Genomic DNA, 23,171 nt, shown 5'->3' with positions numbered 1-23,171 from the left:
AGATAATTTTGGGAATATATTTGTTCCATAAGGCAAGGAAACCATATTCAACTGTGTGGTAAAAATATAGTAAAGAAATGGCCCCCTCCTCTTTTTTGGAGGAGGAGGGAACACAAAGCAATTGGGGTTAAGTGACTTGCCTAGAGTTACATAGCTAGTGTGTGTGTCTGAGACTGGATTTGAACCTAGGTCCTCCTGACTCCGGGACCAGTGCTCTATTCACTGAGCCACCTAGCTGCCCCTGAAATGGCCATTTTTATATGTGACTCTAGACAATTTAAAAATCCATTTGTTAACTGCCTTCACAACTCAGTCATGGGCATGTTAAAGAATCATTGCAGAATTTTTTAAAAGTATAAATTGAAAAATAGTACAATTTATTTCACTTCCAACTCTCCCACTTTATTACACCACAGTTGATGATATAAAACAATACATATAAAATAAACACATTGGTTTTGTGTTCCGTGATTTTCCCCTCATCTTGGGTTTTGCTTACAGAAATGTCTTTAATAGATTAATATTGGAAATGGATTTTAGAACACATCTAATTTATTTTTTTCATTTTAGAAATAATGAATGCAGTAATTTGAGTATAAATTTTTATGATATAATGATTAAAACACTTAAGCTTTCACGATTCTCTTTAAGTCAGCATACCTACTAAGCACAAGGTGCTAGGGATACAGCAATAAAACAAGATAATCCTTGCCCTCAAGGAGCTCGGATTCAGGTGAGGGATACAACATATACAAAGTACAAGTGAACATTGGGTTATTAGAGGAGGGGAAAAGCACTTAGGAGAGGATCAAGAAAAATTTTGGTAAGAAGTAGCACCTGATTTGAACCTTGAAGGAAGATAAGGATTCTGAAAACCAGGTATGAATTGTTAGTGCACTTTATGCATGTGGGACCTTATGTGCTAATGCAAAGAGGTGGGAGATGGCATGATAAGATTGGAGAAAGAAGTATGTGATAAGTAATACCAAGCAGCCTTGAAAAGAGTACTGTAAAGAAGCCACACAGTATGGTGGAAAGAATGCTGGATTTGTGATTGGGGCCTGGGTTTGAATCCTTGGCTCAGCTATTTGCCACTGATGTGAACTAGACAGGTTATTTTATTCTACTGGGGCCTCGGTTTCTTCATCTCTAGAATGAAGGTTTGGTCCCTTCTGGTTCTAATTCCTGTTACCTTGTGTTCTGTTAACTTTGCCTTGGATTAAATAGATTGTCCAAATGGTGTAGATTTATGAAAATAGGAAAAATTCTATTTGTAAAATTTAAGGCTGCAAATATATATAATCTACCAATTTTCTTTGAAATAAAATATTCATAGTTTTATTCATCTCCAAATTGTTAGTGCCTTTGTCCATTGAAGCTTGTTGCTTATTGAATCATAAAAGTAGCTCATTGGGTATATCTTGCAGATTTTAAAAAACTACTCTTATAGATCCAGCTATGCTAACCTTTTGGTACCACAAGGGGACTAATATGGCACTGAGATAGCAGTCTTGTTATGGCCTTTTAAACTACTACACATTTGAAAGAATCCAATGCATATCTAACTGTGGAATAGTTTTTGCTTAAGACATGAATGAGTTAAATTATTTAAGGACCTTTGGTATTTTTAGGGGAACTATATTCCCCATGATGGTGTGTAACTACATAATTATAACTTTCTTAAAATTTAATTTTTAATCCTCTAATAATAGTCTTACCGAATGCTTTCATGTGTTTTATAACCTGAATTATTTGTAAATTCAATCATTTCTCTCAACAGATGGACGTCCTCATTGGGAAGTAGAAGGAAAAATAATTAGGGAAAAGTGTCAAGGGGTGAGAAATTTAATTTTTTTCCTTTAGAAAGTTGGTTAATATCTTTAAGTGGGAAAACTGAATTAATTATGTGCTGTTCTTTAAAGTCAGTGAGAACCTTTTTTACCTTAGTTCATTGAAGTATTTTAAAGCATCAGTCTAACAACAATAAACATTTATTTGGTACTGACTATGTACGAAGCAGTGCTCTAGGAGTTGGGAATATAGAGTTAAAAATGAAACAGGCCTCGCCCTCCTAATACAAAAGTGGAAAGAGGTTATTTGGGAAAGGGTAGAGAAAGTAATTTTTAAATAAATAATAAAAATTAACTTTATGTCAATATAATATCTATTCTGGGTTAGGGTAGGGGAAGGGAAGAGATTTGTTTCAGAAGTTTGTATTTGAGAAATGTATTATAAGCTCTTTTTTCCCTTTTGATACAAACTGAAAAAACCTGCTCAGGCCTTTTATTAGACTCAGGATTTTATTGTTCATAATACTTTAACTACCTTATCCTACCTTCAGAAATTCTGTTCTGAATAGATTAGCCAAATAGTAATCAATTTGAAATTTAAGGTGGGAATGGGGGGGAGGGGTTTATTTATTCCTTGGACTTACAGCCATAGGCATGTAGGAAGCATGGACCAAGTACAATGGGCCCAACTCAGGAATTTCCTGTATTTCTTTATACATCATGTTGTAAGGCCCCAGTACAGTTTAAACTGAGAAAGAGAGGTTCCCTACCTCTCCTTTAGTTTGTTTTAGTTTAGTTGATTTAGTTTGTTCTAAAATTAGAGGTCAGTATCAGTATACATATCTCCAATCTCACATCTCCAATTGCCTTTAGACATCTCAAAATGGTTGTCTAGTAGGCATCTTATACTTAACATATCAACATTATCTTTCGCCCTAAAACATCCCCTTTATCCCCCTTCCATATTACTTTAGTGGAAAACACCATCTTTTCGACTCAATCATTGTCCTGGATTCCTTTCTAACTCTTATCCCTCATGTACAACCTGTTGCCAAGGCTTTTAGATTTTACTTCTGCAACATCTCTCAAACATTCCCCCTTCTCTTCTCGGACACTGCCACCACTCTAGTACAGGCCCTCATCCACTCACACCTGGACCATTGCAGTAACCTGTTACTGGGTCAGTCTGCCTCACGTCTTTTCCCACTCCAATGTATCCCCCATTCAGCCACCAGTGTGATTTTCCTAAAGCACAGGTCCAGTCATGTCACCCTTAACCCCACTAAACTTCAGTGGCTTCCTATTGCCTCTAAGAGCAAGTGCAAAATGCTCTCTTTGGCATTCAGAGCCATTCATAACCTAACCTCCTACCTTTCCAGTCTTCTTATATCCCCACCACATATTCTTTGGTTCAGTGACCCTGATTATTCCACGAACAAGACACTCCACATCAGCTGTAGGCATTTTCTCTCTCTGTCCCCATGTCTACAGTGTTCTCTCTCCTCCTCCTACTGGCTTACTAAGTTCCAACTAAAATTCCATCTTCTACACGAAGTCTTTCCAACCCCACCCTCTTAATTCTAGTGCCCTTTGTCTGTTAATTATTTCCTTTTTATCCTATATAGAATTTGCTTAATATATATTTCTTTGCATGTTATCTCCCTCATTGGATTGTAAGCTCTTTGAAGATGGGACTATATTTTATCTCCTTTTGTATCCCCTAGGTGCAGTGCCTGGCACATAGTAGGCACTTAATAAATGTTTGTTAATTTCTAATTTATAGGATTTTTTATAAAAAATTTTATAAGAAATGTAAAGCAGTTACTAAATTGTAGGCTCCTGTTTACATGGATTCAGAAGCTAAAGGAGAAAAATGTAATTTAAAAATTTATTAGGGACATATTTACAGTTCAGATTTCCTTGGCAAGTACTATGTAACAATATATTTTATTTCTTCTGTAATAGCACCTTTGAGAGAAAAAATGTTTTCATGTTTTGTCCCCTAAGAAATTATGGAAAAAGCTACCTCTAGGCGATATAGAAAGTTTAATTTTTTTCATATGCAGTATGTTTTATTAGTGTATTTCTAGTCACTGCCCCAAATTATCTAAAATGTTTTCACCTCATTGTGCTAAATTTTAACAGGTGCTTTTCATTTTTAGCTGTAAGAGTAATATTGTCTTGTTTCAATTTTCACTTAGGCGAACATTGTCCTTGAAGTTCCTCCATACCATAACAGAACAGTTAAAGCTGCGGTGCAGGTGCAGTTTTATCTTTGTAATGGCAAGAGGAAAAAAAGCCAGTCTCAACGTTTTACTTACACACCAGGTACAAGGAGTTATTATAATGGTTTCTTATAAAGTTGTTTGGGTAGAACCTTTTTTGTTTGTGTTAGGGAAAAACAAGCTTAGTGAATAGTAGAATGTCTTTAAAACAGAGTACTTATAAGCAGTGAAAATCTTTTATCTCATTTCCAAATTCATTGATCTGATGCTAAATCTGACCTAAAGCATAAGTAATTATTTTTTGACCTATAAGCATGACTGTCTCCCAAAACACTGTCACAGGTCCTCCGTTATCTCTATACATTCTCCATCAATGATATCATTTGCTCTCATGAACTAAATCACAGTCTCTGTGTAGACATCTTCCAGATCTGTCCTTCTAGGCTTCATTCCTCTCCCAAACTCTAGTCCTGTTGACTGTTAGACATGCCAACCCAAATGTTCTGTCCTTATCTTAAATTTGGTATATGTAAAATTGATCTCATTATCTTCCTCCAAATGAACTCATTTCTTCTCCAAACTTCCCTATTTCAGTTGAGGATAAAACTTCTTCAATTTACTCAGGTTTGTAACCTCAATCATCCTTCAGTCCTCTATTCCCTTCTCTTCTTAAATCCAATCAGTTACCAAGTCTCACAGAACCATCTCCTTCTCTATATTTAACACTGAACTGGCTTATCACCCCTCATGTAAAATATTGGAATAATCTCTTACTTGCTTTTCCCTCCAGTTTCCTCTCTCCAGTCTATCCTCCACATAGCAGTGAAGATAATCTTTCTGATGCCCAAGTCTAGCCATATCTGATATTAGCACTTCTGTGGCCGAAAATCTTCACTGACTCCACTTTCTACTAAAGAGGTGATGGACTTAAAAGAATGAAACATAGATTTTTAGACACATCTAATGTGGAAATTTGTTTTTCTGGGCTATACATATCTGTTGTGAGAGTTTTGATTTTGTTTTTTAATGTTTAATTGGGGGTGAGGGATGACACTGGGTAGAAGAGAAAATTCAGTTTGTAAAAATCACTTTTTAGAAAATAAAAATTCATTTGCTACCTATTGCCTTTAGGTGTAAATATTTGTTGCATATCCTGATATTTAAGACTCTTTACAAACTTTATTTCATATTAGTCCCATTCATGCACCTGATGTTTTAGCCAAAGTAACCTACTAGTTGTTCACCATACTCGGCACTCTTTATCTAGTTTCCATGTCTTTCTGTGGCTTGAGAATTCCCTCACATCTGCCTCATAGAATCTTTATCTTCCTCTGTGTAGCTTTTAAAGCCTTTTATAACCTGGCCTCTTCTACTTGCTCCTCATCTTCACATGCTCTGCAATCTAGTGATGCTGGACTCCTTATTGTTTCTCAAACTTAGACTCCATCTCCCCACTCGGGCTATTTTTATTGGCACTCCTCCTGCCTGGAATTAATTCTCTCTTTGTCTCTGCCTCCTAGCGTTTCTCAGCTAAAGTCTCACTTTCTGCAAGAAACCTTTCTAAGTCCCTTTATTTTTAACATTATTTTTATTTTAATCTTGAATTCCAAATTTTCTCCCTTCTTTTAGTTCCTCTCCCACCCACAAGGCAAGTATTATGATATCAACTATACATGTGAAATCATGGAAAACATATTTCCATATTATCCATGTTGCACAAAAAAAAGTAAGAAAAATAAAGTGAGAAAATGATACTTTAATTTGTACTCAGAGTCTATGGTTGCCTCTCTGGAGGTGGGTAACATTTTCTTTATGGGTCTTTTGGAATTATCTTAGATTGTTGTCTGATCAGAGTAGTTAAATCTTTCCCAGCAGACCATTGTTACAGTATTGCTGTCATTGTGTACAGTGATCTCTTGGTTCTGCTTACTTCACTTTGCATCAGTTCATATTAGTCTTCCCAGTTTTTTCCAAAATCATCCTGCTCACCATTTCTTATAGCACATTAATGTTCCATCACAATCATATGCTACAACTTGTTTGGGCATTCTCTCAATTTTCCAATTCTTTGCCACTATGTGAACATATTTTCATACAAGTAGGTCCTTCCCCTCCACCTTTTTTTCATCTCTTTGGGATACAGCCCTAGAAGTGGTATTGCTGGAACAAAGGGTAGGTATAGTTTTATTGCCCTTTGGGCATAGTTCTGAATGGTTGGACCAGTTCACAACTCTACCAACAATGTATTAGTGCTCCTGTTTCCCATATCTCCTCTGGCATTTGTCATTTCTTCCCATTTTAATAATTTTTCCCAGTTATAGGTAAAAACCATTTTAACCTTCACTTTTTACAATTCATAGAGGTAAAGCCCTGCAAAATATATTTCCATGTTTGTCATATTGTGAAAGAAAACACAGACCAACAAAACAAGAAAAATAAAGTTTAAAAGAACATTATAGCATTTGTCATTTCTGATAGGTGTGAGGCAATACCTCAGACTTGTACAAATTTGCATATCTCCAATCCTTCTTAATTGGTAATGTCTTCCCTCTGAGAGTGTCTCTTATTTATTCTGAATATGTCCTGTTTGTGCTTAGTTGTTTGCAAGTTGTTTCTTCCAATAATTTTTTTTGTGAATTCCTTCAGAAAAGGTACTGTTTTTTCATTTCTTTATATTCCCAGTGCTTAGCATAGTTCTTGGCACAGTTCTTGGCTTGTAGTGTTGTTCATCCTTCATTCTTGAAGAGGACCAGTGACATCAGGAGAGTGATGTCTTGACTTACAAGTGAATTCAATTTGGAGCTTAATAAGTGCTGGTTGATTTGACTTCAAAGCTAAGATGAAGTGCTTCTTCCCATGGAAAGCCTTTTGTAACTGTTGCCCCTTCCCCAGCTGTTGATATGCTCTCTCTTTATTGAAATTACTTTGTATTGTGTGTGTTATATAACCCTCAATAGAATGAAAACTGCTTGAAGGAAAGGACTGTTTCATTTTTGTATCCCTGTGTGCCTTACAGTAGACACAGCATTAGTATTTGAATTGAATTATTAAGTATATAAACTTAAAAGAAAATGTTTTGTTGTTAGTTTTAGAAAAAAAAAATCCCTGCATATACTAATCTAGAATAGAATCAATGCTGTTTTAGATTTAGAGATTTTTGAAACCATTCACTGTTATTTTCCTCTTATCTTTTCATCTCACAACTCCTTGACATCACCCTATTAACTTTTCTTTTGCTCTCTTCTTTCTCTAATGAAGAGGTTGCCCTTGTGCTCCCCAAAGTCAGTCTTTATTTGTATCCTTAATTCAATCCCCTCCTTTGTCAGCAGATTGCTTCCACTCATTCTCCCACCTCCTCTGTTCTACATTATGTACTGTCTCTTTTACTGTACCTAAAGATACGCTCAAGTCTCCCCATGTTAGTTTGGCGAGTAGGTGGCACAGTGGATAGAGTGCTGGACTGGAGTCAGGAAGAATTGAGTTCAAATCCTGCCTCAGACACTTAATAACTCTGTGACCCTGGGCAAGTCACTTACTTAGTCTCTCTGTTTAAATTATAATACAGGAATAATAATTGCATCTACCTCCCAGATAGGTATGTGGATAAAATGAGGTAATGCATGTAAAGCACTTTGTAGACCTTAAAAGTGCTTATATATAAATGTTAGTTATTAACTAGTATTTTAAAAGCCTTACCTGAATCATAGATTTTAGAGCTGGAAGGCAACTTAGAGATCATCTAGTTCAACCTAATTATTCACAGATGAGGAAACTGAGGTATATGGGTATATAATGTCCAAGGGCATGGGGAGGCCGTAGCAAAGTCAAAATTTGAACCCAAATCCAACCTATAAATTGAGTGGATGGCACAATAGTTAGTAAACAATTACTAAGTGCTGGGGACATGCCAAAAAGGCAAAAGACAATCTCTGCCCTTGTGGAGCTCATAATCTTATTAGCTGCCCTTTGTGTCACTTTATATTTACAAAACACCTTTTCCCCCCAATAGTCTTGTGAGTAGGTAGTGCTAAACTCAAAATCCCTAGTAGAGGTCAGAGCTGGAAATCTAACCTCCTACTCCTGATAACCAAAGCCATTGCTGTTTCCAGTGTACCTTTATAAGGACAAAGAGTCCGGATGAACCCAAGCATGACTTTCTGCACAAGGCCTTTCCTAGTCCTAGTAGCTATTAGAGTTTTATTTTATTAAATGTCTGTTGATTGATACAGAGGTAGCCTCTAATAAAGAAGGTCTGAATACTAGTCCCACCCCTGACACTATTGCTCTTCTGATCCCTGACCAAGGCATTTAACCAACTAGGCAACTCTCTAAGAGGATAAATTGTATGAGTTGTACATCTGCTTTGATAACAGGAGTTTTCTCATCAGGAGCTCACTAACTCAGTGAAATCACAGATCCAGACCAAATGTATATACACCAATTATAAGGGCAGAGTTTAGGAAAAAAAATTGTGTAGATAGATGCCACTGTTACTGTGTGGTCTGCAGAAAATCAATTGATCTGAACACTTTGGAATTAAGAAAAGTTACCAAGCTCTCTGTAATGATCCCATTACTAGGCCTTTTCTGTCAACAAAGTCCGAGATAGAAGAGTCCATGTGGGGGCGGCTAGGTGGTACAGTGAATAGAGTACCAGCCCTGGAGTTGGGAGGACCTGAGTTTAAATCCGGCCTCAGATAGTTAACATTCACTAGCTGTGTGACCTTGGGCAAGTCACTTAATCCCAATTGTCCTGCCTTGCCCCCTCCAGAAAGAAAGAGTCCGTGTATACCCAAATAGTCAAACACATGCTTTTAGATTTGTAAAAAAAAAAAAATTTAAACTTAACACACCAAAAAAAGGAGCTATTTCCTATACCCAGCAGGACCAAAGAGGATTCTGTATAAAACCATGAATTTCTATTTCACACTACTTTTAAAAATTGCAGAGAAGTTATTTTAACTTTATATGTTATTATAACCTTGTGGTTTATTAAGACTTTGAAATCTGCCCTACTTGTCTATGTATACATCCTTCTGAGCTTCCTTCTATTTTCTTCTGTTCATTTTAAAAAATGTTACAGTAGCTCTTTTTGGCATCACTGTTGCTACTCAACCCCCAGTTAGCTGAAAGAAAGAAAAAAAATCCTCAATAAATAAACCTAGTGAAGCAAAATGATTCCCCACATATCCAAAATTGTAGGTTCTTTTACTTTATATCTGTCTCCTGTGAGGAGGTGGTCCTCATTGGTCCTGGAGACATAGTTGGCCATTGCTTTGATGATAGTTCTAAAGATTTTCAAAATTGTTTGTCTTTACCATGTCGTTGTACTCCTGATTTTGTTCAGTTTACTCTGTGGGAATTCATACTACCCAAGACTCTGAAATCATTTCTTCCATTTCATTCATATACCACATTTTGTTCAACTATTACCCAACTGTCTGAGATTGAAGCAGCCAGTTTTCTGTTGTCCCTTTGGTCCTTCCTTCAGGATCAGAAAGTTTATTTTACGTACTATTTTACTTTTACTTTGTTTCTCTCTCAGTGGTATGTTGTAAATGTTGGAGAGGTGGGGTGTCCTCCACTCTTAAATTTAATCTCCATTATTTACATTTTGTCTGCTACCTTAAGTGTAGATAATCAATGAAACAACAAATCAAGACATGATTTATAGCATTAACAATTTCCAGGGTGTAAATGCTGAAACTGATAATTTATCAATTGGCTGTCTCAAAGGAACAGGCTTCTGGCATGCCACTGATTTTTCTCCCTTTTAATTTCCCCCTTCTCCATCTCCAGTTGTTTTCCTGGTGAGTTTGATGTATTTTTACACCAGATTTGTGTGTGTGTGTTCAACTTACCCATTTCAGAAAAAGATCCATCTGATGTTAATCACTTTCTCCTGTATATTTCTCTCACACACTCCACTTAGGAGAAATAGCAAGTCCTCCCCCTTCTTCCTTCTTTCCACACCCTGAGAACAGAATCAGTCTACTCTCAATACCTTTGTTTTTCCTATTTCCTTTCTCAATACCGTTAAAGGTTCTGAAGGGACACTTGTTTCTTCTCGTATTGTAATGTTGGCACTACATCAGCATACGGTTCCTTCCAGTTATACAAAAAATTTTGTCTTTTTAAGTTTCTCTGGATTCTTGTGTTTGTACTTCAAAGTTCTATCCAACTTTACTACTTTTCATCCAAGATACTTGAAAGTCCTACATTCTATTACTGGTCCATTTGTTCCCCTTTAGGAATATAATCAACTTTTCCAGGTAAGTTATTCTTGATTGTATTACTGTCACTTTCTGCCTTTTTGGAATATTATATTCCAAGATCACATGTGGGTTTTGTTTGTTTTATTTTGGTAGAATATGCTAGTTTTTTTTTTGTTTTGTTTTGTTTTTTAAGCAATCGGGGTTAAGTAACTTGCTCAAGGTTACACGGCCAGTTATTTCTGGGTGTGGTGCTGAGTGTCTGAGCCCAGGATTCAATCTCCAGGTTGTCCTGACACTGGAGCCGGTGCTCTTACTCGCTGTGCTACCTGGCCGCCCCAAACATGCTAGTTTTTGTGTGATCCTAATTGTAGTTCCTTTGCTTGTCATATTTTTTTCTTACACATTGGAATTATGGACTGTGACATTCTTGAAACTTTTTCTTTCAGGAGGTGATTGGTGGATTCTTTCTATTTTTTCCTTGCCCTGTGCTCCTAAAAGATCTGAGAATTTATGATTTCTCAATATATAGTGTCCAGCTTTTTTTTGTTATCGTGTTTTCTGGGTCAGTTTTTTATATCAAATGCCTTAAATTTTCTTTTTTTTATCTTCTTTTCTTCTATTATAACACTTGTTTTGCTATATCATGGAGTCACTGATATGTGTTTCATTTGTTGTAGTTCCCAGTTTGCCTTTTATCATTTTCCCTTCTGAACTACTTACTCTCCTTCCAGTTCTTTCCTCTATTTTTTATTTCACCTTTTTAGCCTCTTCATTTCTTCCATGTATTCATGTAGTTCTTATGGAAAGTCTAGTTTTTTAAGTCTCTTCTTGCAGTTATTAGATTTGCAGTAATTTTTTGTACTGGTTTGATTTCTTCAATTCTCCAGCTTTAGTGTCTAAACTAAGGCTTTGTGACGGAGGCAGGCTCCACCTCTTGCTGTGTTTTAGGAGTTGTAGGGGTTATTTGGTCTCACCCTAGTTTCCTGACCTGATCTCCACCTCTCAGGGTCTAGCCTACCTGGATCTCTGTGGTTCAAAATGTTAGAGATTCAAAGCCTTCTTTGAGTCTCAGAACACAATGTTAGGGGCCTCAGAGCCCCTGGGTTTGGTCTGTCACAGTCTGTGCACTGACACTGTGCCTCCATGGATCTTCCAAGGTCCTCACACTAGGCTTTCTGACTTTGGAGCTTTCTTGGGAAACCTTCTGTTCTTTTTTTTTTTTAATTCAATTTTTAATTTATTAATTTGTTTGTTTCCTTTTAGTTTACAGGATTCAATTCCACAATTCCTTGAATTTCACATTTTGTCCCCCTCCCTCCCCTCCCTCACCATGGTGTCTTATAATCAAGTATGGGATCTGTAAATACTTTCACATTATACAATGGTCAGGTTATAAGGATGGATTGTACCAGCTGGAATGAAAAATGGTAAAGAGGACATAAAATCAAATAAGAGAACGAAAAAGATCAGGTATTTTGCTTCCACCTGGATATAAATTTAGTTCTTTCTAGTTCTTTCTCTGGATGCATGTTTTTCTCTCCATCATGCATCTTTTGGGATTGACTTATATCCCTGCATTGTTGAGAAGAGTCCAGTCTATCAAAGTTGGTCATCACACATACGTTGTGTCTGTAATTGTGTACAAATTCCTCCTGAAACCTTCTGTTCTTGATGTCTCTGAACACAAAACCTTGCAGACTACACATGCCTCGTCTCTAGTCAAATTGGTTCTGGCTTTGCTTCATGAACCTTATTCTCTTATCATCTCTAGGTACCTAGCTGAATTTTTGTGCAATTCTGGGTGAAATATGTCACTTACTATGGCTTCTCTTTGGATTTCTTGTTATTATTCTGGTGCAAATCTCAGGGTTTTGCTGGTCATTATGTGGTAGCTGCTGGCTTGCCTCTTGTATAAGTAGTCATCTCAGAGGCAAAAGCCATACTTATTGAGGCAGTAAAAAAGGGGAAAAAGTGGCTGTCCATCAAACAGAGATGTAGCTGAACTGATTATGGTATACTAACACAATAGAATATTATTGTGTCATTAAAAATAATTTGTTGTTTTTCAGTTGTGTCCAACTCTTCATTACCCCATTTGGAGTTTTCTTGGCAGAGATAATAGAAAGGTTTGCCATTTCCTTCTCCATTTCATTTTACAACAGAAACTGAGGCAGACAGGGTTACATTGCCCAGGGTCACACAACTAGTGAGTGTCTGAGGCCAGATTTGCCATCAGATCTTCCTGACTTCAGACCTGTTGCTTTATCTACTGTTCCACCTAGCTGCCCCTAAAGAAATGATAAATAATAAAGGAATTCAAAGAAATGTGAGAAATTTTGCATAAACTGATACAGAACCAAGAGACTAGTACATATAATGACTGGAATATAATGTAAATGAAAAGACATAATTCAGATTATACTCAAGGTCCAATCTCAGTTCTAGTTAACTGATGATGAAAGATACTTTTTTTCTTTCTGGTGGAGAAGTGGTAATCTAAGGGTGCAAATTTTTTAATACATTATCATGGTAACCATGTTTGTTTTGCTTAACTTTTTTTTTCCCTTTGTTATAGAACTGAGAGTTGTATTTGAGGTTGGGTAGCATATTGGAAAGTGTGTGCTGTTTTTAAAAAGTATCAGTAAAACAATTTTTACAAGAGCAAAATTAAATCAGATTGTACCTGTGAGGAACAGATAATGAGAAAGCAGGAAAAAACAGTCAAACTTAAGCTGGAGTTGCTTTATACATACTTTTAATGACTGGCTTTTGACTTTCATGTATGAAAGTCAAATATAAGCCTTGTTTAATTTTTTTTTATTAAAATGATAACTTGACAACTATAGGAATTTGGTTGCTATCTAAGGAAAGAACATTCAGTTACAGAACTCTCCTGAAAAGGTAATAATTTCTTTTGCAAGAGTTAAAATTTTAGAGATGATTTTTCTTTTCTTCAGTGCTAAGAATATTGTGTTTAGTCTTTACCTTGTGGCATGTGGCAGACCATTGATTCATCTTGGAAATAGGCAGTTTCCATTCTCTAACTGACAAATCATACAGATAGAATGGCTGTCTTATCCCTGCATCCTAGCTACCTTCCTCATTATTGCTGGAGCCTCTGCCTGATTTGTACCTCCACTATCCAGAGACTTGAAGCACTAGAGTTTCTTTACCCAACGATGAACCTCCAGAGCTCACAGTTGGAGGCTTAGGGCGACCATTATGACTTTTAACACATTATAGGTTAAACTAGAAGGTTGTAGAATTGTAGGTTTAGAGTTGAAAGAGATTTTGGAACATCTCCAAATTCCTCATTTTACAGATGAACTGAGAACAGATGGGTAAAGTTACTTGAAGTGATTTACTCAAAAGTCAAATGAATAGTAAATAGCATTACCAGGATTTGAATATCCAAATCTAGTTGTCTTTCTTTTATCCTACACTGCCTTTCAGTCCTTCACTACAGTCTTCTGCCCCATAGAGGTTTAGAGGTGATCATAATTTCTCAAGAAGTATGCCAAGTTAAATTGGAAAGACTTCAGATTTAGGCCTAGTGATGCATTGTTACCACAGACCTGGAACTAGTTTTCCTAAGTTTGGAAAAATTTATCACCAGAAAATGTTCAATTTTGCCAGAAGAATTCAAGAAATTTTCTATATAGACATGAAGAAATTATGATTTCAATTATTGAGGGAATTGTCCTTTTGTTACTTAATCTGGATATCTCACAGTAGCCTGGAACTTTATTTCTGGCTGTTATGCACATGTGGCATTCCACCTCTAATCTCCGTGGCTTTGGACAGGCTGCTCACCCAGGCTGAGAATGTAGTTTCTCTTCATCTCTGCCTTCTACAATCCCAGGCTTTGTATTTAAAGCTGAGCTCTCACAGACAGAAATCCTATTGGTTTCTGCATCTACTAGATAAACATGGTATTTCCCCAACTAGAATGTATACCTTGCCCCCAAACCCACTCCATTTATGAATTTCTCTTTCTGCCAAGAGCACTATATTCCTTATAAGGTTCATACCCTTGGTCATCCTTGATTCCTTATTCTACCTCATTTTGGATATCCATTTAGTTGCAAAGTCTTCTTGATTCCACCTTTTCAACATCTCTTGTATCCATCCACTTCTCTTTTCTCACACAGCCACCAACTTAGTTTAAGTCCTCTGTTAACTCTCATCTAATCTGTTGTGGCAGCTTCCTAATTAGTCTCCCTTTCTTCACTTATCCACCTCCAGCTGATCCTTTACCAAGATGCTACTGATTTTCTTACAGTTACTGTGTCACTACTCTATTAAGCAAACTCTAGGGGTTCCCTACTATCTCTAAAGTCAAATTAAAATTCTCTTTTTGGCATTCAAAGCCCTTTACAACCTTTCCAGCTTTATAACATACTCCCTTTCATATACTCTACAGTCCAGACAAATTAACCTTCTTGGGGTTTGTCATATGACATTTCATCTCTCATATCTGTATCTTTGAACTGGTTGTCCCCATGTCTGAAATGCCCTCCTTCTACCACTTAGAATTCCTAAAATCCTTTAAAACTAAGTGTAAGTACCAACTTTTACATGAAGTCTTTTCTGATTTCCCTAAATGCTAGTGGTTTCCCTCTAAAACTTTTCATTTTGGATGTATTTTTTATGTACTTTTATACATACATGTTGTAATCACCTGTCTTGATTGTAAGCTCCTTGAGAGCAGAGATTGTTTAGTTTTTGTCTTTGTTCCTTCAACACTTAAGCTCCATGCCTGGTATGTAGTAGGACATTAATATGTTTATTTGTTGATTGATTATGCCCTCAATCCTTTCCCCTAACTTCTTTAGTAATGATCCCCTCTTTCTCATACATATTCGGTCATTTCCACTCAACTGTCTCTTTTTCATCTACTTTTAAAATATGCACAGGTCTAGCAATGCCTTCCTAGTGTATTCTTCAACCCATCAGGCTACCATCCTGTCTCTTCCCTCCTGACTGCCACAATATTTAAAAAGTTAACTGTGCTTGCATCTCTCTCCCTCTCCCCCTCCTCCTCACTTCTTTCTCCTTCTCTCCCCCAACACTTACTATTTTACCTCTCTCCACACTACTGAAACTCGCATTTGCCAGCACTTACTGGTCATCTTCGAAATGCTAACTCCAGTGACTGGTTTTTAGCCTTTATCCTCAGAGCTCCTTTGAAGTGCTTGACGCTACTGACCACCCCTTCCTTCTTTATACTGCTTCTTGCTTTGTCTTCAGCCTTAACTTTATTAATTCTCTTCCTGTCTTCCCATTGGTTCTTTGTCTTTTCCCCTAGCTCCTCATCCTCTTCCAGTTGCGCTTAAGTTGTATGTCCCCCTTAGGTCCTGCCTTCAGCCTTCTTTTCTTTTCTCTACACTCATTTGGAAATCTCATGCACTTCCAGAAATTCAACTACACAAGAACTCCCACTTGTGTCTGCATCCCTGACCTATTCAGACCCCAGACCTCCCTCTGCAACTGCTTAATTGAATTTTGTGCTAGCTCTTCAGACTAACCTTGTCAGAAACTGAATTGCTTCTATCTAACTTCACTTTCTCTTAGAATCATTGCCATTTACCTGTTCTGCAAAGTTTATAATCTTGCTATTTCCTTTGATTCTTCACTTTCTCTCATCTCATATTCAGTCAGTTACTAAGCCATGTCAGTTCTCACTCAGCAATAAGTCTCCCATCCATTCCTCTTTTTTCCCCACTAACATGACTCTAGCACTACATACCCTGGCCAACTGACTAGAATATTGAAATAATCCCCCAGAAGATTTTCATTGCCTCTACTTTCTCAGACTTCCTTCATGAATTCATCCTTTGCTAGACATTCAGTACCCTCCCAAGTCTGGTCATACCCAACTTTTCAAGCATCTCATACAATTCAGCTTCACATACACTCCACACCAGCTGAAGCACACATTCACCATCTCTGACATAGCCCCCTTCATAACCTATGCATTATTGTCTCTTTATCATTGTCATCCTCCCCCGCTCTACCTGATGATTCCGTATCAGTCCTTCAAACCGCAACTCAAAAGCTACCTTTTCTAGACTTTCTTTCCCTGAATTCCACTCCCTTTTCCCAAAATAACAGGACATTTCTCTTTCTTAACTCTCATATGGTACATTCTTTGCGTATGTATCTACATTCTGTAATATAGGTTAAAAAGTTTATGCTTGTGTCACATTCTTTTATTAGGATGTAAGCCTTGGGAGGGCAAAGGTCATGCTTTATAAATATTAAAATTTCATAATTTCACCATTGGCAGAACTTAAGGTAGCCGTGGTTGTGTCTGTTTTCTTCATGACTTTCAATGCAGATTTTACTATTTTCAGTTTTGTTTTCATTTTGTTTTTGTAGTTTTGATGAAACAGGAACATAGAGAAGAAATGGATTTGTCTTCGGTTCCATCTTTGTCTGTGCCTCAGAGTGGCAGTGTTCAAGGCCTACATACTGTCCAGACACCATCGCCTTCCTCAGATCCAGGGAAACCACACGACAGTTTATTGCCTAGAAATCTTGTTTGTCCCATCCAGCAACCATATACATCACTGGTGACCTCCTCAACATCCCATCTGTCCCATATACAAAGTAGGAACATTAGTCCTGGTGAAGAATGTCATGTCATGCCTTCTGTGCTACATCAGTCTTTTCAAGCCACATCAGCACCTCCTGTGAGGTCTTCCTACCAGCCTATGCAAACTAATGTTATGTACAATGGACAGACTTGTCTTCCCATTAATGCTGCCTCTAGTCAAGGATTTGATGCAAATTCATTTCAACAGGATACAGCTATACCTAATTTAATAAGTCTTAGCTGTCAGCCTCTGACACCAGTACAGTTTCATTCTTCAAATTCAGGGTCACTGTCGACGTCTGCTACAGGAGCAGGACATCCCTTAGTGCATACAACTCGTTCAGAGCAGTCACTGCCTCACCTGCAGCCAGTGGGATACCACTGTTCAAACACAGGACAGGCTCCTGTTACTTCTACAACAAGCCAGTCCTTGGGACAGCCTTCCCCTCACTTACAACCAGGAACGTACCATACTTCAAACCCTGGGTCTGCTACAACTTCCTCACCAACAGCCTCTCACCCTTTGGTCCATTCACCACTATCTGGACCCCCATCTCCTCAGTTACAGCCTATGCCTTATCAGTCTCCAAGCTCAGGACCTGTTTCATCCCCATCTCCAACCGCCATAACTCACTCTGGGCAACCCTCACCTCAAGCACACAGTCCTGGAGTAGGAGGCATTTCTGTACCGTCGTCACTAGTATGTCAGCATAGATGTGATTCATCTTCATTCTCACCTGATGGAGCAGCAGTGAACATTAAACCTGAACCTGAAGATCAAGAATTGAATTTTGAAACCATTGGTCTCCAGGATATCACGTTAGATGATGGTGAGTTCATACATGTGTTCTTGTCATTGAGACAGATCTGAGACCGGCCTTCTTGAGAAGTTGTTAGTTACCGTGTTTCCCCGATAATAAGACCTATCCCGAAAATAAGCCCTCCCCTTACTGTGTAAGATTCCTCTAAAATAAGCCCTCCCCCGAAAATAAGCCCTATTGAGATTGCTACTGTAGTGAAGGTGATCCCCTGCGCTACACGCTACATTACGGTACCCTCTGTATGCACTGTCTCCCCCCCGTGAAACGCATGCCGCGCTCCGAGCTGCATCCAATCAGAGCTGCAGCAGTGAGCACGTCATCCTGTTCTTCCCCAGTGATTTGCTTGCTGGTACATTTTTTTGTTCACATTTACCTGTTTATTAAAATTGCTGTCAATGTTCATTAAAATAAGCCTTCCCCTGAAAATAAGCCCTCTGGTGCTTTTCTGTCCAAAGAAATTAATAAGACAGTGTCTTATTATCGGGGAAACATGGTACTTTTCATGCCATGTTACTATAGTCTAGGTTTTCAAATACCTTAATTTTTCTTTATAATTTAATGTTGACAGGCAGCATTTCATAAACAGGTAAAGAGCTGACATGGGAAACTAGGTGATACAGTGGATAGAGTGCCAGCCTTGGAGTCAGGAGGACATGAGTTCAAATTTGGCCTCAGACATTTGACACTTAATAACCGTGTGACCCTGGGTAAGTCACTTAACCATGATTGCCACACGCACACACACGGAAGAAAAAGAAGAAAGAGCTGACCTCAGTGTTAGGAAAACCAGGACTCAGTGCCCAGCTCTGGCACTGTGTGAACCTGGGCAAGAATTGTCACTTTTCAGAGCCCTGTGCACCTCTACAAGACCGATAAGTTGGAGCTCTACCTTGGTTGAGAGTAAGTTACAAAGGTCCGATGAAAAAAGAGTATACGTGCACACGTGCACATATATACATGCACACAGACATATAATCTCTTGACATGGCAATATTGAGATGCATTCTTTAAAATCTGCAGAATAAACACTGTTTTAGAAAAGAATTGTGTTGTTCCAGATTCAGAGGTAATAGGATCTAGGAAATGAATAAGGGTGAGGGGGAAAAGTCATTGTTATTTATTTAACATAGTCATTTAGAGAGAGAATTTGTGTGTAATTTGGTTCATGTCATTTACCAAACTTGCTGTTCCCAATAGAAGCAACAGAAAGAAAAGAGACTCAGGCTTTTGCTGGCTTAGTGACAAGTAAAAAACTGATTCTTCTCTTACTGTCTAAGCAAAAATTGAGTTGTTGAATTTTGATTTTATGGGATATATAAACCGGGGAACAAACTGTTAATATCTTTGTCAGTGATTGAATATTCACTAGGACCAGATTTTCAGCAAGCATAGTTCACAGGAAAGAAAAAAAACTGGACTTGGAGTCAAGATGCCTGGGTTTAAGTTTTTGCTCATTTCCCCAGAGTGTGTCATCTTGAATAAGTGACATCACTTTTTTGAGCTGCAGTCTCTTTTTTGTACAATAGGGATAATATGAGCCATGCCTACTTTGGGGGCTTTGTGAGAATCACATCAGGTGATACATCTTATAGTTCTTGTCTCCTCATGTATTAAGCCTATTTTTTGAAAAAACCAAATTTCTGTATTTTGAGTAGATATATGTGGTGAGGGTGATGGGGAGCACTTACATAAAACTCAAATTTCAAATCCAAGAAAATAAGATCCTGAAATATATAGGGTTTCAGTTTGGTGATAGCTATGACTCAGACAAGAATACACCATAAGTCCTTGACCTAACTGAATATAATTTTTTAGTAACTTGACCTAAAGATCATGTGGGTCTTATAGTACAATCTAAAATAAAACACTGCCCTTTGAACACTGTACTGCTGTTCTTTCATGTCAATAATCCCTGTTCTTTATAAGTATAAGCAATTAAAAGTGAATATTAAATAATTAATACTAAACCACTGGATAAATTTTACAAATTAAGAGAGCACTTTTTAAATCTTAGTTCAGTACCTTTAAATCTTTTTTGAGTACATTTACTAGATTGCATAGGATTTCTTAAAACTTGGTTTAAAATTTTTTACATTTTTAAAGAATTACCTTCTAATACTTTTTAGCATGTTTTTGGGAATATAGTTTCCATAGAAATTTGCCTTAATGAACCAAACAGATTTTTGTGTTGATCCACTTTGATGATTAAATTATCTAATAGGCTTAGTCTGTGTGATGGTGATCTTCTTTTTTGTAAATTTTTTTTTTTGCTTTTTGGAGGGGGGAGGGCAGGGCAGTTGGGGTTATGACTTGCCCAAGGTCACACAGCTAGTTTTGTGTTAAGTGCCTGAGGTCACATTTGAACTCAGGTCCTCCTGACTCCAGGGCTGGTGCTCTGTTCACTGGGACAACTAACTACCCCTTATCTTCTTCTTGTCATTCAGTCATGTCCTATTGTTCAGGCTGTGGACTTGTCCATGAGGTTTTCTTGGCAAGATACTGGAGTGGTTTGCCATTACCTTCTCTTGTAGATTAAGGGAAACAGAAGTTAAGTGACTTGCTCAGGGTCACATAACTAGTAAGTGTCTGAGGCTGGTTTTGATCTCAGGTCTTCTTCCTAACTCCAGGCCCAGGGCTCTATCCACTGAACCACCTAACTACTGAATTACTATCTACTGATCGGTTAAAAATGAAGATCACTGGTTCTTTTTTTGTGTGTGTATGAGCTTGCAAAATGTTTCTTCATCTTTCTGACAGATACTCGTACCATTCAATGTTGTTGAATCTCAATAGTTTGAAAAAATATGGTACACCATTGTTTTAAGCTTTTGGTTATAAATCTTCCTTGGCTTGGCCTTTGGATGATGTTGGTAATGATAAAACTAACATTTATAGAACAGTTTAAGGTTTCCAAAGTGCTTGGCATGTGTTATCTAATTTGATCTTCACAGCATCCCTGAGAGAGAGGTGCTCGTATTGTCCTAATTTCACACTGTTTTAAAATGTCTGATGCAGAATTTAAGCTCAGGGTTTCTGACTCCCAAGTCCGGCAGTGCTCTCTTCTCCTCTACCTTGCTTCTCTTCTTTTACCTGGTTCTTCCTAGTTCCTTGTAGCCCAAAGACTGAAAGCTTCACTATAGCCGTATGCTGACTTCACACATTTTTTGGACTGGCCACATCAGTAATTGTTCTCAACAGAATGATCCAGAACCATTTCCATAAAATCCTTTTTTCTCCCTATTTTTTTCTTTAAAAAAAATATGAAGTAAAAAAATAAAATAAAATTTAAAAAGATGAAATAGTTGAAATACTTTTGAGACATTGAATATCTACATATTTCTAGGATATGTTGTTACATGTTTTACTCCAGTGTATAATAATGCTATATAAGTGACCTTGGGTCCTTAAAGACTAAGCCAGCAAAATTTAAGCTCTGACAGATTCCACCAAACTGCAAAGGCTTCTAGTTCAGACATGGTTTCATGTATCATCAGGCTGGCTTCAGAGTAAAGAATTTTTCAGGCACAGCAGTTCTCAGAAACCATATGCTAAATTGTAACATAATTATAGGTCCTTATAATATTAAAACTGTATGTTGAGATTAAGAAACCTCTTATCCATAAAATGATTATGTAGCCTTTTTTGTTGTTTAGTCGTTTCAGTTGTGTCTGACTCTTTGTGACCCCATTTGGGGTTTTCTTGGCAAAGATACTGGGAGTGGTTTGCTGTTTCCTTCTCAGGCTCATTTTACAGATGAGGAATTGAGGCAAATATGGTTAAGGGATTGCTCAGGGTCATAACAGCTAGTAAGTGTCTGAAGCCAGATTTAAAGCCATATTCAATCTCTAAAGATAAAATATTATCTCGGTGTTTTCTAAACTCATTTAGCTGAAGAACAGTTTGAACTTAAAAGTTATTGAAGGAACCCACAAATGTTTGTCTTAGAAGTAGAGAGGAAAAGAAAAAGAAGTAGAGAGGAGGAATAGGAGATAAAGAAAGGGGATGGGGACATTTTGGAGTAAAATAGAATTAAGCCAGTTTCCAAATAGACCCAAATTTACTACTTAGACTTATTCTTTTATGCATACATAATTTCATACTTAATATTTTGGCATGGAAATAATATTTCTAGTTTAGAAAATCTTGTTGAACATAGTTCAGGAAAGTCTGCATTATCCATCTCTATCATTGTGAATGGAGTGTCTTGGAAAAAATGCTAGCTAAATATTAGTGATCTAGTAAAGGGGTCAGCTAACTATGACCTGCATACCAAATCCAATAAAACATTTTTTTAATGTAAATGCCATTCTTAGTTTGCTGTTGTTACAAAAACAGGTGGCCAGTCCTCAGGCAGTAGTTTTCTGGCCTCTGTGGTCTGATGTTTAACCTTTCTTGGGAAATTTAATAAACCTTATTCTAAATTTAGGCTTAAGATACTAAGAAGTAGTAAATATTAAGTGCCAAACAGTGGTCAGTGCTATAGAAACAAATCAGAAAAAGAAAGTCCCTGCCTTCTAGGAATTTATTTTGATGGGGGAAGGCAACACACAAAAGAAAGTTGAAACACTAAGTGGGAGGTGAAGTTGGGGGAGTTACCTGATGCAAGGTATGGTGGAGTTCAAGCCAAAGAATACATCTGGTGGGAAATGCAGATTAGCTGGTCTTTGAATCCTAATAAAGTCTTTGGGAAAAGTTCTTTGCCTTGCCATCCAGCCCTCTAAACAAGGGCAGAGAAGGTTCCAAGGGTACTGAAGAGGATGATGAATTTATTGGTAAAAAGTTACTTTATCATATATCATCAGAGTTGTGTCCTGAAAGCCTAAGAGAAAAATTTATTAAGGGAAATATGGTGATTGACAGTATCAGAAGCTGCAGAGAGGTCAAGAAGAGTAAGGACTGAGAAAAGGCCACTGGATTTGGCAATCAGGAGATCTTTAGTAGCTTTAGGGAGAGCAGTTTCATTGGAATGATGAAGTTGGAAGCTGAATTGAAGGAGATGAAAAGAGGGAGTGGAGGCATCTGTTATAGATAGCCTTCTCACATTATTTCCCCATGAAGAACAGAAGAGATACAGGACAGTGAAATCCCCCGTGAATTCTTCAGGATCAAGTGAGGGATTTTTGAAAAGTGGGGAAGACATGAGCATATTTATAGGCAGTAGGGTAGGACTGTTCAGGGAAGGACTGAAGATATGACAGAGGTGGCAGTCTGTTGGAGGAGATGGGATGGAATAAGATCTCTTGTGCAGGTAGATTTGCTTTGGCAAAGGATAAGGTCACCTGTTCACAATGGACAGAGGAGAAGGAGGAGAGAGTAGCAGAAGGCAGCTGAGTGATAGGTGCTCTCAGCAGATGCCCTCAGTTTTTTTTTTTCTGTGAAATGTGAAGTTAAGGTTTTCATCTGATGGGGTGCCATGAGACGTCTGAGGAAGAATGAAAAGGTTTGAGAGGGCCATTATGGAGAGTGAGATAGTGAGCTGATGAAGGATATATACAAGTATTGAATAGTAGCAGTGAGTGCCCA

At 37.6% G+C, this 23,171-nt stretch overlaps 1 protein-coding gene across 3 annotated transcripts in view; it reads left to right on the top strand.

Moving 5' to 3' along the window:
- NFATC3 (nuclear factor of activated T cells 3) overlaps nucleotides 1-23,171 on the top strand; it is a 184,585-nt gene that overhangs the window by 122,934 nt on the left and 38,480 nt on the right. For all 3 annotated transcript variants that reach the window (XM_069085683.1, XM_069085684.1, XM_069085685.1), the window contains 3 exons: nucleotides 1,781-1,836; nucleotides 3,992-4,118; nucleotides 16,611-17,657. In XM_069085683.1, coding sequence (XP_068941784.1) covers nucleotides 1,781-1,836; nucleotides 3,992-4,118; nucleotides 16,611-17,657 — 1,230 coding nt within the window. The remainder of the gene's footprint in view (nucleotides 1-1,780; nucleotides 1,837-3,991; nucleotides 4,119-16,610; nucleotides 17,658-23,171) is intronic.

The sequence above is a fragment of the Petaurus breviceps genome, unplaced genomic scaffold (assembly GCF_028583685.1).
Source record: "Petaurus breviceps papuanus isolate PSGF00001 unplaced genomic scaffold, PetGlider_PUasm1.0 176, whole genome shotgun sequence".
Classification (NCBI taxonomy): Eukaryota; Metazoa; Chordata; class Mammalia; order Diprotodontia; family Petauridae; genus Petaurus; species Petaurus breviceps.
The sequence above is the reverse complement of the archived record's forward strand: the minus strand, read 5'-3'. Positions and strand labels throughout refer to the sequence as shown.